Source organism: Xyrauchen texanus, chromosome 44 (genome assembly GCF_025860055.1).
Source record: "Xyrauchen texanus isolate HMW12.3.18 chromosome 44, RBS_HiC_50CHRs, whole genome shotgun sequence".
Classification (NCBI taxonomy): Eukaryota; Metazoa; Chordata; class Actinopteri; order Cypriniformes; family Catostomidae; genus Xyrauchen; species Xyrauchen texanus.
This window is the reverse complement of record NC_068319.1, coordinates 14,468,457-14,484,768: the sequence shown is the minus strand read 5'-3', so window position 1 is coordinate 14,484,768 and position 16,312 is coordinate 14,468,457. Positions and strand designations below refer to the sequence as shown.

The 16,312-nt window shown below is 41.9% G+C and overlaps 1 protein-coding gene across 1 annotated transcript in view; it reads right to left on the bottom strand.

Annotated features, from left to right (window-relative positions):
• LOC127636373 (mediator of RNA polymerase II transcription subunit 13-like) overlaps positions 1–16,312 on the bottom strand; it is a 39,666-nt gene that overhangs the window by 3,724 nt on the left and 19,630 nt on the right. Inside the window, exons 9-20 of the mRNA XM_052116822.1 lie at positions 13,773–14,686; positions 12,256–12,423; positions 11,916–12,139; positions 11,598–11,787; positions 11,076–11,487; positions 10,551–10,770; positions 9,092–9,283; positions 6,701–6,924; positions 5,845–5,987; positions 3,113–3,271; positions 2,263–2,448; positions 1,434–1,588 (exon numbers count right to left, since the gene is read on the bottom strand). Coding sequence (XP_051972782.1) covers positions 1,434–1,588; positions 2,263–2,448; positions 3,113–3,271; positions 5,845–5,987; positions 6,701–6,924; positions 9,092–9,283; positions 10,551–10,770; positions 11,076–11,487; positions 11,598–11,787; positions 11,916–12,139; positions 12,256–12,423; positions 13,773–14,686 — 3,187 coding nt within the window. The remainder of the gene's footprint in view (positions 1–1,433; positions 1,589–2,262; positions 2,449–3,112; positions 3,272–5,844; positions 5,988–6,700; positions 6,925–9,091; positions 9,284–10,550; positions 10,771–11,075; positions 11,488–11,597; positions 11,788–11,915; positions 12,140–12,255; positions 12,424–13,772; positions 14,687–16,312) is intronic.

The following is a 16,312-nucleotide window of genomic DNA, read 5'->3' as shown; positions in this document are numbered from 1 at the left end:
CCCTACTGAGAGCGAACCACATTATAGCAATCACGAGGAAGTTACCCCATTTGACTCTACACTCCCTAGCAACCGGGCCAATTTGGTTGCTTAGGAGACCTGGCTGGAGTCACTCAGCACACCCTGGGATTTGAACTCACGAACTCCAGGGATGGTAGTCAGCATCTTTTTATGAAATAAAAACATTCAAACTTGAATGTGTTCATAAAAAATAACTGTGATTGAAAAGTGGACTGATATCCTAGCACAACTGAAGTGAACAAAGAACAGAGAACTGGCTTCTTTTCTAATGAAGACTTTCACAGGAAGTACTGTTCATTTTTTCTGCTTTATCCAGTAGTTAATGTGTTTCTTAATAGACTACACTACGCATGTCGTGATTATTAAATAACCTGATCACACTCATTTTACTAACCGCGGTTATTTGAGATATTTTATGCGAATATATAAATGCCATCAAGGCCGTGTTTGTGTGTCATTCAGTTGAGCGTTACTGGCCCATACCACAGATGTCAATCAGAGCAGCACCTGTCCGGAAGAGAGCTTCTCAACCGCTCTGATGCACACGCCGTCCGCAGCGCTTGCACCAAATTCCCATAAAAATAAAAACAAAAAAATATAAACTTTGATAGTGAACGCAAAGCACTCCAGCTTCACTTTAAACGATCGTGTAATGGCAAATGTTCCTGGCCATAACAGGTTCATAAATACGCAGTGTTAATGACACGCAGTGACACAGGAGGAGACACATTCTTACTCTTAACGCATTAAAAAAAATAAATAACGCAATTGACGTAGCACTTTTTTTAGGCCTCAATCACAAACACTAAAGCCTCAGTTTTAATGACTTCCTGTTGTGGCGGCTATTGTGTGTGCTGAGCCAAGTCATCCTTTACTGTGAGTCAAACCACAGAGCACCACTTTGCGGAGGCTTGCGTTGAACATTTTCTGGAAGTCGCAAAACATTGGAAAGTAGAGCAGAAGTTAACGCCACTTGGGACGGACAGTGCTCGGAACATGACGGCAGCCACGAGACTACTACCGTTTGAACATCTGTTCAAACATAATTGTGACAGCCCTAGGCTACCCATTTTTTTGTAATCATTTGTAACTTTTGTTTTCTCTTTTTTATAATGAAATAATGTGTAGGTAGGTGTTTTTGTTTCTTTACATATAAAAGATTAACCCCATTCAGTTCTACACAGTAAAGTATAGCCTAGATATGCTAAACTGATTAGGAAAACAACAACACTGCTATTGGATTGGGATCGGCCGATACTAAGAGTTCAGGAATCGTATCGAAAGAAAAAAAATGGAATCGGTGCACCCATAGATTCATACCCTATTTTAATTCTAAGGCCTTGCTAAAATGAAAATGCTGATAATCTGTTGCCTATTAGTGTTAATTGGACTTGTCTCAGAGCTCTTTGTACCTTGCTCCCGTCTCCTCCATGGGGGTACTGGGATCCAGGTGAATGGACTGGGGACGTGGTGGGTGAGGCAGGTAGGATATTTATGATGTCAGGATCCACCAGGTCATTCTCCTGATCCAGTAGGTCAAAGATCCCTCTGATTGCATCTGAAACATCTAGAAGTTAAACAAGGTCAAGAATCAGAATCATATATTTGTGTTTTCATGATTGAGTATCTTAAGGGGATACAGATATTTTGATTTAAGAAGTTGACGAACAAAAAGGTCTGCATTTAAAACGCAACATACTTATAGTGTGTTGAACAAAAACTATGTTCTCTCAATTTGTTTTCCAGAAATCTTTAAATTAATAAAAAGTGTTTTGAAGCGGGGGCCTGGGATTCTCAGCAAGTATTGACGCTGACTACCACACCTGGAGTCGCGAGTTCGAATCCAGGGTGTGCTGAGTGACTCCAGCCAGGTCTCCAAATTGGCCCGGTTGCTAGGGAGGGTACAGTCACATGGGGTAACCTCCTCGTGGTCGCGATTAGTGGTTTTCGCTCTCAATAGGGCACAAGTTAAGTTGGGCATGGATCGCGGAGTAGCATGAGCCTCCACATGCCGAGCCTCCACGGTGTCATGCACGACGAGCCACGTGACAAGATAAGCAGATTGACAGTCTCAGAAGCGGAGGCAACTGAGACTTGTCCTCTGCCACCCGGACTGAGGTGAGTAACCACGCCAAGTAACCACGCCACCACGAGGACCTACTAAGTAGTGGTAATTGAGCATTCCAAATTGGGAGAAAAGGGGATAAAAAAAAATATCTTAAAGAGTCAGTTATCACTTACCATTGCCAGCGTTGAAGTTAATGTCAATGTTCTCGTGTGTGTAGTTGGAGCTGTTGACTTGTACAAAGGCAGAGGTGGGGAACACCAGGATATGTGTGCAAGACGTGTCCTGTGGGGTGCTCAGCTGTGACGTCTGCATGTTCAGAGTAGTACTGCGCCCAAACACCGAACCTGTTGACACCGAGTCTGGACAAACAAAATACAACATTAATTAAAAATGAGAGATTAAAGGATAAAAAAAATATTTAAAACTCATAAATGGAAGCCAGTTAATAATGGCTTGTACTTTTATCAATGAATAGGGTTTGAATGTTGTTTTTAAAAATGAACTATTTTGCATTAGGTTCATACAGTTCTTCTTTAAATGGCATGATTTTGAGTCTGTTCCATGCGAAGGAATCCAAATAAGATAAACCCCTCAGTCCCTCTTAAACTCTGAGTTATGGGCAAAATCCATGAGATCCAATACATCTTGATACTATGACAGAATGAAAAGCTTTTGTCAAATAAAGCCATCGATCTGCAGAATCACACCAGCTTAGAAATCAATAAGAGCGTACAAAGGTGTTTTATGAGATCAACACACACACAGGAGTGTATATCAGATAGGGTGCGCAGAGATGTGTTATGACGCACTGCCACTATCAATCACATACCCCGGCAAAGAGAGGCAAGACTAGAGGTGTGAGGGTGTATTTTAAACATTCTTAAATTTCATACTCTACAACACATAGAAAATCATGCTGACAACAGCTAATGCAACAATTTAGCCATTAAAAAAATAAAGGATCAGACACGTGATTGAGGCACATGCACACCATACTGAGAGTAACATGAATTGGGATCCAACCTGGCATGATGACAAATGAGCCCTGGGGTTCCATGGCAACTAGGCAGGCGCTAAGGATGCTGGGAGTGTCAGATGCTGAGATCCCGCACATCCTACACATCTCCTTTAGCCTCCGAGACACTGACTGCAGATTCCGTCTGCTCAGTAAAATACTCCAGTCTGAGAGAAAGAAAGAGAATCATAAATTAATGATTTTCATGGATGAAAATGTTTACCTATACATAGTTTACTAATGTTGTGACTTCTGGAACAGAAGAGTTCTAAGTTCATGTAAACGTCTGACTTCAATTGTATGTATAAAATGTGTTAGAAATGCTCTTAGTCTTTCCTTAAAGTGGCAGGATGGCCGAGACACAGATGCTACAAGAGTCCAAATTGAAATAAAAAAACATTTGGTCCATAATACAGGACTTCTAATTAGAAACAAGTCCAAAATATACTGGGGACTCTTATTTTGAAATGTCTGCACTCCCATGAGCTCAGTGATGGCTGATTCGCTGTATGATTGGCTGATAAAGTAGCCGCTTCTGAAACCGCATACTGCCACAGTATGTATTGTATTTGATCAAGGACACACTTCTCAGCCCGTAAAACAGTACTTTCTTTTAGGTATGCATGCGAATAGTATGAATAGATTTTGGATATACTTCATGAATATGACACAAGCACAACAACCGCAAAAATTATCTGTGCTGGTTTTGATAAACAAGCACCATTTCAGTACAATTAACAATTATCTTGGTATAGCACTTACAGTTGAAAAGAGCCTCTCGACTCACGGTTCACTGCCGTACCTTTAAATCCATTGTTTTGAACTTGACATCGCCTTAGCTCCCGAGGGATTATGGGATCGCTAAGAGTCCAGTCGATCCGCACATCACGCCGGAAATAGTAGGTTATCTGGGTATTTCTCACTTATTGCTTCATGAATACTGTGGATTCGGACATACTGCTCCATTGGCATAATGCTTTTGCATACTATATAGTAGGGAAGTATGAATATTCGGATGCAGCAAGTGACTAATTTAAGTCATTTGTTTGCGAATCGGACATCATAGCTTGTGCTGTGTTTGTTGTTGCACACAATGAGCTTATCTCAACAGAAAGGGTGAAAAGTGTAGTAAGACACACTGACGTGCACTCTAAAAATGTCTTTCAAAACTCACAAGAGGATATCCGACAAAACCGCATATGATTTATTTGTTTATTTGTTTCTTAACACCATGCCAGGTTCTATATGGCTATTTTCATGGCTAAAACCAGGTTAAAATAGTACAAATAAAACTTAAGATGTTCAAGATCCATTTTTACTTAAACCTTTTTAAGTGTGTTTTCTCAAAGCAGCAGAAATATTAAAATCCATTACAACATGTTTAACAGATAGTGGGCACAGACATGATGCACATATGAATTTTGGCTGTGTCTAGAAAGTAACCCCCTGGCATACTAAGTCTCACAAGAGTCTCAATTGCTGTTACTAAGGTTGGATTTAGTGGTAGGGTTAAGATTAGGGTTAGGGTTTCTCTAGGACTCTAAATAAACACAAAAGACACAGTGTGTGAACACTCAATATGGCTCGCTCAACACTTTAGGTAACTGGGGGGTCACCTTCTAGACACGACAGTGGATTTTCCCCTGATAGGAATCACTTGTGTGTGAGTCTTGAATGGCCAATCTGACATCATGTGTAAATGACTTGGTCACAGCGGTTATTAAAAGAGAAAATACTTCTCGTCTCAACAGCAGGATTTATTTCATGTAATTTGTTTGTTAAGCACTGATCCATTTTGATTACCATTTGCTCTTGATAAATGAATTTAAGAAAGGTTTCAGATCTGTTGAAGACTTTGAGTTATGTAGAAAATGCTTCTTTGGCAGCATTATCTGCTTGCACGTATCCAAAGATTCCACAGTGACCAGGTACCCAACAGAAGATGATGAAAAAATGTTTAGCTTGAAAGGATGACAATTTGATTAAAATCTTCACAATTGTTGGGTGATCAGTTTGAATGTATTCTAGTGCTTCGAGACATGATTTTGAGTCAGATATTATTAAAAAAAATCCTGCTGTTGTGCAGTCTTCAATGTCAATGAACTTCAGTGCCAACAGTACAGCATTGGCCTCTGCAGTGAAAATTGAGCTTTGGTCAGGGATACGTATATCCTGACATAGTTGATTTGTTGCAAAAGCTGCACACACATGATTTTCAGATTTAGATCCATCTGTATAAAGTGGAATATGTAATGGGAACATTTGCCTAATAACCAGAAGTTGTTGGTGATAATCATTTGGATGAATTTGACTTGTTGTTTCTTGTTAAATCCAGAAGGATTTTGGGTAAAACCACATATGAACGTGCACAGTGTTCCTGACTGTCACCAATGGCTACTAGATTTTAAATTGTCACATTTGCGATAATTTTAGTCACACTGGAACCCTTATACTAACTTGTCGTATGTTAATACAGTGCTTTCTTATGTGGGACTACTTGTCTTGTGCTCTGCCTTTGACAGATAGCTGCTGCTTGTATTATTCTATGATAGCTCCTGCTAAATGAATAAAACGTAAATGTGTATCTTCTAGCAAATGGATGGCACTCAAAAGCTATCCCATATTGTGAATTTAGTCACAGCTCAGGGTTGTCCTATGCTTATCGTGTATAAGACCCTTTAGCCTGGACTATATTCACAATATAGCACAGATTCCCTTACTTAATTTCTTTATGTTTTACCTCGCAATTCTCCGTGCCCTATTCGTCCAAGTCGTCCAAGTACCACTCTCCATGGCAATGATGTCATCTGAACCAAACCCAGGCACCACTCCCAGAGCTTCTGAAGGCCCAGCCTCCGCGCCGAACCTTTTTTCCTTCTTGCTCTGATACAATAAATACATAGAATAGTCAAAACCTCTGGTCACAAATACCTACTCTCTTTCAAGTGTTTCTAAATGGTCAATTGAAACTACCGGTCAAAAATTTGGACACACCTTCTCATTCTTTATTATTACTTTTCTACATTTTAAAACAGCAGAAAAACAATCAATACTATGCAAATGGAAATATGGGAATTACGAAATAACCATACGATATTAAATTCAATTATGTTAGCATTCCCTCAACCACTTCATTATGCATCAACCTGGAATGATTTTTTACACAAAATTAAAAGGCTTTCCTATGTTTGCTGGCCACTTGTTGGCTGCTTTTCCTTCACTACCCGGCCCAACTCATCTATATAATTATTTTTTAATTATTACTGAAACATTATACCACAAATGCTGTCGATTGAGAAAAACTTGTATTGAACCCGGAATATTCCTTTAAGATTATGAGAAACAAATTCAGATAAGTGTCCCCAAACCGTTTGACCGGTAGTGTGTTACTACATCAGGGAGCTGACAGGTCAAGGTGTAATACAGAAGTGTCATGTCTTTCACTTGTCATGACTAGGATGGTGATAACGTTTCTAGATATGCTACTACACTGAAGTGACGTGTGAATAATTAATCCTGCATAGTTAATGCTCCACCTGTATGTTCCAATATGCTACGGAAGGCTTATAAAGCAGTATCTCACGCAAATAACTCACCTGTTGGGTACGTCTATGCTGATGATGCAAGTCTCTAGAAGCTCTCCATACAGGTCCGTGCAGGTGGCCAGCAGCCATCTCTGGTCATGTGACAGGCAGTAGCCTACAAACAGGACGTTGTACTTCTGTGACGCCTCTCCGAAAGTCTCGCCTAGTTCAGTTTGCTTGTCTTTTGTTGGGGCCAGGATGAAGGGGGGCGTGTACAAACGTAAACACTCCGGTCTCTGTGTAAAAAGGTCAAATGTCAATTTGGTTGAGACAGTTCCTAAATTGTTGTGCAAAGGCAGGAGTCACTGTTATTTTATTCACTAAAAAGACAAAACTGATTGTCTAAGTTTGAACCATTAACCCTAGACTAATGATGGGCGCAACCAGCGCATCAATATTACCATGTCCTCTCTTATGAAATCAATAAACCCCACCAAATAGTAAAATCTCTTTTGTAAGTGGGGAAGAATGTGAGGTAGGGGGAAAGTGCTAGTGAGCAGAGCGAGAAAATTGGATTCTACAAATAGCTCAGAGAAGAAAGGAGAGCAAGTGGAGCTTTCGAATTCCTCTGCCAAAACATGCACGCCGGATCCCATTAGGGAGGTCTCACAGAGCTGCCCAAGCAGATAATGGAAAGAGAACTGTTGGGTTGTGTGAGTCCCATTTGGTTTTGTTCCAGGACAGGGAGGTCAGTGTAACAGTCTCCACACATCACCACATTCTCATACAGCACTGAGAGCGGTTAAAGAGCCTGAATGGGCCACCGGTTTGGGAGATCTGTGAAGGAGGTCAGAGGCACAGCTCTGGGAGACTCGCATCAGTGTGTTCATTTTGACAATGTTGGCACTGTAGGCTGGCACCTTAACATGGCAGAGTGACAGCTTGTGCCACAGTGATGATACTGCATTGACAACACTTCAAAAACATGACTGAATCACATAACACTGATCCAACTGGGATAATAAATAGGTTTAAACTCTCTGATTGGATTCTTTTTTTACATGGAACTAAGAAGAAAAAAGCCAATTTAAACAAAAATGACAGTGTACAATAAACAAAGTGGCTTTTGTTGGAAAAACTATTTTATTGTCCTTTCCTGTGCTCTCTCACTTGAAGAGCAGAAATGCATCAATATACAGGGTTCACACACCTTTTCAGCAATCGATGAATTTTCCCATCTTTCGTGATAAAATACCTATTTCTAGCCAATGAAATATTTTTGAGCTGTGCATACATAGACAAATGTATATTACATTTTCAAGTAATTTTCCTGACTTAACAATGACTGTATAAAGGTGCAATATGTAAAATTTTTCAGTATTTCTTTTTTTTGCCAATGTCTGAACGGCTTGTAACGCAACTTAAAAAATGAGCCCTTCCCAGACATCCTAGGTTGCTGTAGACTGATTTTCATGTGAAGGGAGCGGGTCGCTTTTGACGGGAAAATCCCAAGGGTATGACTTATATGCGCTTCCGAGAGCCTTGCCTCGGACGGTAATAGCTTCTCCGATTCCTGGAGGGACCTTCGTTCGGATTTGGGGATCAAAACCGACCCTCAATTGGCATTCTTCATATTGGACAAATAAGCTTACATAACTGCAAAGCATGTGAAATATAGTGCCATAAGGATTGATCTTTGTAATTTTAGCTAACTTGATTTTGCCTACTAACGCTGACGAATTGCACGATACCTTGCTTCGTAACTTTCAAACTATCTTCTCTTTATACTAAAAGTCAGGTTTATGTCAGTGTTAATCTGTAATTACTCAGCAAGGTAAACTACAATAACACATGAAATGAATGCTAGACAATGTTCAAGATAATGCAAAAAGCTCCATTCATTAGTGTAACGTAACTAGGTTATACAGAAAATATATACATTCTATTATTATAAAACAATAGCGCATATGACAGTTGTGATGGAATCACATCAATACTAAATTGTGTCAACATATTTATAATGTACAGTCTATTTTATAAACAGCTACTGTCATCATCCACCAAATTTAGTGACAAAGCTGGCTAGCTTGCTAACGCTGATATTGGCTATCGTATAAATGCAGTCAATGTATCATGCAAAGAAAAGTGATTACTTCAAACTACAGTCTTGCATAGTCAGACCTATATCCACACTTTGTTTTAGCCCTGTTCCAGCACTGGAGAGTCAAATATAATATACATTTACATTTATGCATTTGGCAGACGCTTTAATCCAAAGCGACTTACAGTGCACTTATTACAGGGACAATCCCCCCGGAGCAACCTGGAGTTAAGTGCCTTGCTCAAGGACACAATGGTGGTGGCCGTGGGGTTAGAACCTGTGAGCTTCTGATATATGGATATATGAATGACATAAAACACTGTGCAAACTTCTGTCCATCAAACGTTTGGACCCTTGCTTACCTCTGGGTTCCTGAGGGAGGTGTCGAGGGCAAGGCCGGGGCCAAAACCCGTCAGTGACTTGACGTTAGTGGAGATTGGGAGGGGTCTTCTGCACTGGGTGAAGACTGAGAAGGCAAGAGACTTGAGGTGCTGGGCATAGAGGTGCCTCTCTTCACTCCTCACAGGCTGGAGTAGGTACTGACAGGGGACAATCTAAGAACAAAAGGTGCACTGGCTTAAGAAAATGGTGGACTAATTCATTTAAATAATCTGTTTTCACATGTCCTCTGATGTCAAATTAAGAAACACAGAAAGTCAGGTATCATTATACAATAAGGAAAATTCTCTGTCTCTCTAATTAACAAATTTTCACACACTAACTTTCTTCCTTGTTCACTTTGGTCGCTAGTCCATGTGTTTAACAATACAAACAATGTAGATTGACTTAACTATGGTCATTATAAACCAGCTCTTGAGTTCAGAACATAAGGTTAACTGTAATAACCAGAAAAGTATGTATTAGCAACATACACTGATGAGCCAACGCATTATGACCACCTGCATAATATGCCGTTGGTCCTCCGTGTGCCACCAAAACACTGCCGACCAGCCAAGGGCATGGAGTCTACAAGACCCCTAAAGATGTCCTGTGGTATCTGGCAACAAGATATTAGCAGATCCTTCAAGTTCTGTAAGTTGCAAGGTAGACCAGAACTGTTGGTCCAGCACATTCCACAGATGCTCAAATCGGATTGAGATTTGGAGAATTTTGAGGCCAGGGCAACATCTTGCACTCTTCATCATGTTCCGAAAACCATTCCCGAACAATGTGTGCAGTGTAGCAGGGAGCATTATCCTGTTGAAAGAGGCCAATGCCATCAGAGAATACCATTGCTATGAAGGGGTGTACCTGGTCTGCAACGATGTTTAGGTGGGTGGCAGGTGTCAAATTGCATCCACATGAATGGTTGGACCCAGGGTTTCCCAGCAGAACATTGCACAGTTTCACACTCCCTCCACCGGCTTGTCGTCTTCCTACAGTGCATCCTGGTGCAATAACTTCCCCAGGGGTAACCATACATGGCTGTCTGTGTGATGTAATAGAACACGGGACTCGGTGGACCAGGCGACCAACTTCCACTGCTCCTAGATCCAGTTCCGATGCTCGCATGACCATTGTAGGCAGTTTAGTCCAGCCCATTTCTTCTGCATTCAACATGTTGACTACGAGATCTGATTGTTCGCTTACCATTTAATCTACCTAGACTATAACATGTGGCCTTGTTAGGAGATGATCAAAGTAATTTGCTTCACCTTTGAGTGGTCATAATATTTTGGCTCATCAGTGTAAAATGGGCAGACAGGTGTCCTTTCAGAGTAACAACAGGTGTAATTAATCAAATTAACTATGGACATGTTAAACTAAAATCTGAAAACTAGAAAGTGTCCAAATAATTTTGGTTCATGTTGCGTCACCAACCTGTACAAAGACAGAGTTCCGAATGTGAGCTGGAAGGCCCTGCAGCATCTCCATGTAGCAGCGGAGAAGTCCTAGCGTCCACACGCTTGACTGTGATGTCCCTGGCTCCGCCTCCTCGTATGAAAAGGGGTCCACGATGTAGATCATGATGGCAGGTGGGTACGTGATGGCATGGGAGTCCCCATCAGTGGGAACACCAACCTTTTCTCTTTCCATAGTGCTAATGAAATAGATGAGAAGAAAGTGTCAGTTAGGTTTCATCTATGTGCTGGTGGGGTTTTGTTGAGGCACAAATGTTAATTTAGTACTTCTGGTATATAACTTCGATTTAGAGACAGATTTTTGATGTGTTGGAAAATTTAAATGCTTAGTTACATCTCTAATCAATATACAGATAAGTTACATTAAGTTACTTTTGTGGTCTGGTATAAATTGTATAGGACATAAACAAGGGTAATCCATAAATGGATTTATAATGCTTCTATTAAGACAGGAAAAGGCAACCAATTTGCTCATTCTGTGTACCTCTCTGGTGGTTCAGACGGCCCCTGAGTTTGGCTGTTGACGGCTGAATTGTCTCCAGAGAAGCCTGAGTTCTGGGTGACAGCCTGCTGGCCCAGAGCCCCAGACTGGGAACTGTTACCTTGGACTCCCATACTTCCAAAGGGAGGGAATGAGCTAGGCTTGGCAGACTGGATGCTGTTGCCCTGAGGGGCTGAGGATGAGGGGGTATTATTGGTGCTGCCTGGCAAGCCTGAGCCACCGTTACTGGCAGAATTGCTGTTGTTGAGGGCGGGGCCTCCGGAGGCCATTGAGGTTTGGGAGTTGGAGGAGGTGGAGCCTGAGGATTGCGAGGAAGATGTTTGTGTGGAAGAGGGGGCGGCGCTTGGCTGAACGAGGAGGGAGCTGTCCAATGACTGTGCAGCGAGGTATGGAGCTGAAGAGATAGAAAAGAACAGAATTGATAAGACAATTACTGCAAGTTTACTGAAACGTTTTATTAGTTTCTTGTGAAAGAGATATCTGAGAGAGAGAGTCTGATCTTACCGAGGTCATGTCTGCAGACTTGCGCAAACAGCTTGAGCTTGGCAAACGCATCACTGCTGCCACAAGACGCTTTAAGGAACCAATCATTGACTGGCTGTTCTGAGAGCTTCATGGCTGCAGCTCCACCCACCCTGACAATGCCATCAGCATGCACTTTGGAGATTGGTCGATGCTGACCGAGCTTACAAGACTGTTGGGCAGAGAAAGAGAGGGGGAAACTAATCAGAAAGTAACCCAGGAAAGTCAGGAAATCAGTCAGATACCATGTGTCTGGAGTAGTAGGGGACATTGAAAACCTAAAACATGAACCTCTCTTACCTCATAGACTGCTGTCAACTCTCTGAAGAAGCTCTTGGCTCCACTGAGAAGAGCATCACTGTCCGGGCAGACGACCAGATATCCCACGTCTCTCTGGGAGCCGAAGGGATCCAGCAGTAGCTTTTCCCAGTACGGTAGGCCAAAGGGAGAAAGTACCACAAAGTCATACTCATACCCAACCAGAAAGGTAGGAATGGGCAGAGGCTCTGGAGACTCATCAGTGCCTGGAGGGAAAAAAAACAAGGTAAGCATGGGGTGAGAGAGAAGACCTACACAAGCAGAATCTAAAAACTCCTAAAACCACGAGGGGCTTCGTAGCCTTTTGAGTGCACTTGCTCACCATAAGACCCTCTTCCAGCCATCTTGTGAAACTGCTGCCATGTAAGAGGCCCTTGGACACCCCAGGAGCGAACTGTCCTCTTCTTCTGGATAGCATCTTGTAGAACAGGCTGGAGAGAGAGGAGAACTCTCAACACATCCTGAGAACACAGTCCACTCACATCCACCGCTGCAGAGAGAGAGAGAGGGAGTAGTGTTTAGAATAGAACATATAAGTTGAACATATTAGGGCTCCCGACTAAAAAATTACTTGGGAACCATTGGCTCCTTAACTGAAAAATGAAGGAGCCAAATGGCTGTTTTTTGACACAAAATCATATAAATGCTAGATTTAGATTGTTGTTCAGAAACAAGATAGAAAGCAGTATATACACAAATCAGCCACAACATTAAAATCACCTGCCTAATATTGTGTAGGTCCCTCTCGTGCCCGCCAAAACAGCGCCAACCAGCATCTCAGAATAGCATTCTGAGATGCTATTCTTCTCACCACAATTTTACAGAGCAGTTATCGGAGTTACCATAGAGTTTGCCATAGACCACTCTCTGTTGACCTCTCATCAACAAGGCATTTCCATCCACAGAACTGCCGCTCGCTAGATGTTTTTTGTTTTTGCCAAAATTCAAAGTAAATTCTAGAGACTGTTGTGTATGAAAATCCCAGGAGATCAGCAGTTATAGAAATACTCAAACCAGCACATCTGGCACCTACATTCATGCCATGGTCCAAAGCACAAGATCACTTTTTTCCTCCCAACTGAAGCTCCTGACCCGTATCTGCATGATTTTATACACTGTACTACTGCCACACAATTGGCTGATTAGATAATCGCATGGTTTATTGTTGGTTTATTGCAGCCAGATGGGCTGATCAGTGCAGTTGAGAAGATACGTTCGTCAATGTTCACACCCCTTTCATAATTTATACAAATATAAGAGATAAATGGTTGTGCAGGGCTCTTAGTTATAAAGAAGCCCGAAATACACATGGGACTAATATTTTGAAATGTCTGCGCTCCCAGTTGTGAACACACTGATGGATGATTCACTGAGAAAGTGACTGTTTCAAACTGCTAACCTGAGTTCACACCATCAGTTATTTTCAGGTGATTCATGAACAAGACCCGGCTCAAAAGATGCTCCCAATGGCATTGGGACACAGTGTAAAGCGCTTTGGTAACCTCTAAGGTTAAAAAAAAAAAAAAAGTACTCCCTAAGCACTGTGAATACAGACAAAATATACTAACGTAAAGGAATTTTCAGGGGGGAAAAATTGTGAATTTCACACTTACAAAGTAAGTCTAAGGCAACAGCAAAAGAGTTACCCCCTTATATTCCTACTGTAAGTGTATTTATGTCTTTGTTTTTCACAAACTTTAAAATGAAACCAGAACATTTCTTTGTTTAAAATGGCAATTTTCTCTTTCAATTAAGTGTGATGTGTATGTCTTCATATTTTTATACCAGCCAAATAATGGGTGATGGTTTTTATTGTACATACATTTTCTAATCACTCACCACTGTGTTTGGCCCAATGATGCAAACACGTGCTCTTCACCAGAGTTTCATCCACCTTCCCACCAGACATGTTGTCCATGAACTGACGCCCGTGTTCTAGAGCCAGGTAACAGTCATTGTGGAAGTCCGTTTCCTCCACACGCACACAGGGTGGTACAGTGGTGCCCCCTGGTCCTTGAGAAGATAGTCCTTCGGGGTCCAACGGCTGGATGGGGGAGAAAGGATTAGTGCACTGATCCTGAAGGAGCGCGATAAGCTCATCCGGGATTTGATCTTTGCCTCCCCCTCCAGTCTTTTCCAGCGACATGCTCCGTAACGTCTCAAAGCGCTTTTCCGCCTCCTGGCTCACGTCTGAACCCCGGCCGATGATATCCAGCTCATCCTCCAAGAAGAGGCCAGAGCCATTGCCATAGCGACGGTTGACGACGGCACTGAAGCCGCACCCACAAGGATACTGGGCTTCCATGTTGGGGTCGTTGATGTAAACACCCACATCTGCGCCTTTGATGTTCATGTTGCAGACACAGATGCAGCAGCTGTCGAAGTTGCAGTCTTTGAACAGGTTCATGACGGATTCCGACAAGATAAGGTTGACGTACAGGCTGTGGGCTTCGGGGATAGAGGGGACCGTCGCAGGTTCCACCGAGTTGAGTGGCCTGCAGGTGGAAGGTGTCGAGGCTGGTGAGTACAGGTCTGAGTTCTCATATTTGAGGGATCCTTGTACGCTAGCAGGGCCTCTGGGGGTTCGGGGTGTCCGTGGGGTACGAGGGGTGGGAGCTGAGAAACGGGGCGTTGCAGGGGACGGGAGGATACTAGTGCCGCCGTTGCTGGGTGGGGCGCTGCTGGATAAGAACGGCGTGTGGGTTTGAGGGGTGTATGTCTGAATATACTCTTGTTCCATAGCACTGTTTTCACTAGAATGCAAAAAAGAAAGAAAAAGAGACAGAAAGGCAGGTTAATTCTTGAGTCATCTGATAAACCTGCAAGAAACTGACCCATCACCAAACCCTGCCTTAAAAGCGTTTCTGACCAATTCTATCTTAGCAACTGTTGCAGTCCGACATTTCTCTGACAAGCGCTTGCTTTATTCCAACAAGAGTCTGCGGGAGTAATGTGTGTTGGAGTAGTAAAGCAGAGTTTTATAGATATGATCCATAAAATGTAAAAACATTGTTGTCGGGTCACTTGTAATAGTGATACGACGTACCTAGAGAGGATACACGCATGCTTTCTTTCTTTAAAACAATCTATAAATAAATCTTGAGAAAAGCATGCTATGGATTAAAGTGTGCCAGCCCTAACAGGCTAACCTGTTGCTTGGAGAGGGTCTGACTGTCTGTCTTGCTATCTATCTATATATCTGACATAATATCCAACAATCTTTTTGGAGGGGGTGTGGCACAGTGATAAACAAGGAAAATTAAAAATGGCACTTCATGTCAAAAAGGTTGCAGACCCCTGCTGTGCATCACTGAATTATTATTTTAATGGCTTTGCAAATGTAAACATCATAAAGTATGTACAGTTGAAGTCAGAAGTTTACATACACCTTAGCCAAATACATTTAAACTCAGTTTTTCACAATTCCTGACATTTATTGATAGAAAAATTCCCTGTCTTAGGTCAGTTAGGATTACTACATTTTAAGAAAGTGAAATAAAATACATTCACAGGTACACCTACAATTCGGTACACCTCCTATCAAAAGCTAATTGGCTAATTGTCTAAAGGCTTGACATAATTTTCTGGAATTTTCCAATCTGCTTAAAGGCACAGTTAACTTATTGTATGTAAACTTCTGACCCTCTGGAATTGTGATATAGTCTATTAAATGTGAAACAATCTGTCTGTAAACAATTGTTGGATCAATTACTCATGTCATGCGCAAAGCAGATGTCCTAAATGACTTGCCAAAAACATAGTTTGCTAATATTAAATCTGTGATTAAAAAATTTGTTTTAATGACTTCATTTACAAGTGTATGTAAACTTCTGACTTCACCTGTAAATACATGATTATGGTACAATTCAGATGTTATTACAGGGATGAAATGCAACACTCAATTGTATAAAAATGTAATTGGGATCCTTGCTCTGTCTCCCTACCCACCAAGGGGTCCTTGGCCTGAAAATGTTTGAAGACCCCCGTATTAGTGGATATAATAGTGAACAGTTATTATGAACAGCAGCATAGTACTGTTATCCTAAGAAAACCTCCGGGAGGGAGAGCCAAAGAAACTATTTTTAGACATACGGTCAAACAGGCAGCTGTGCAAGAAATGAAAGCACAGCTTGTGCCACATGGACTGTGTGTGCGTGTTTGAGCGTGAGAATGCCGAGTGTGGCTCCCGGTGGCCTTTAAAAACAGGCAGGCGTGTGAAGGCCCCCCGTTTGAAGACGTGGTCCTCTCCTCCATACTGCTGTGGGCTATAAAGAAAACCTAACCAGCTCATACAGAGCTTTTAAACTGACTTTAACAAACATAGACCTTACAACTAGACTTATCACCCTATCATCGACCAATCCCAGCACCACCCCACC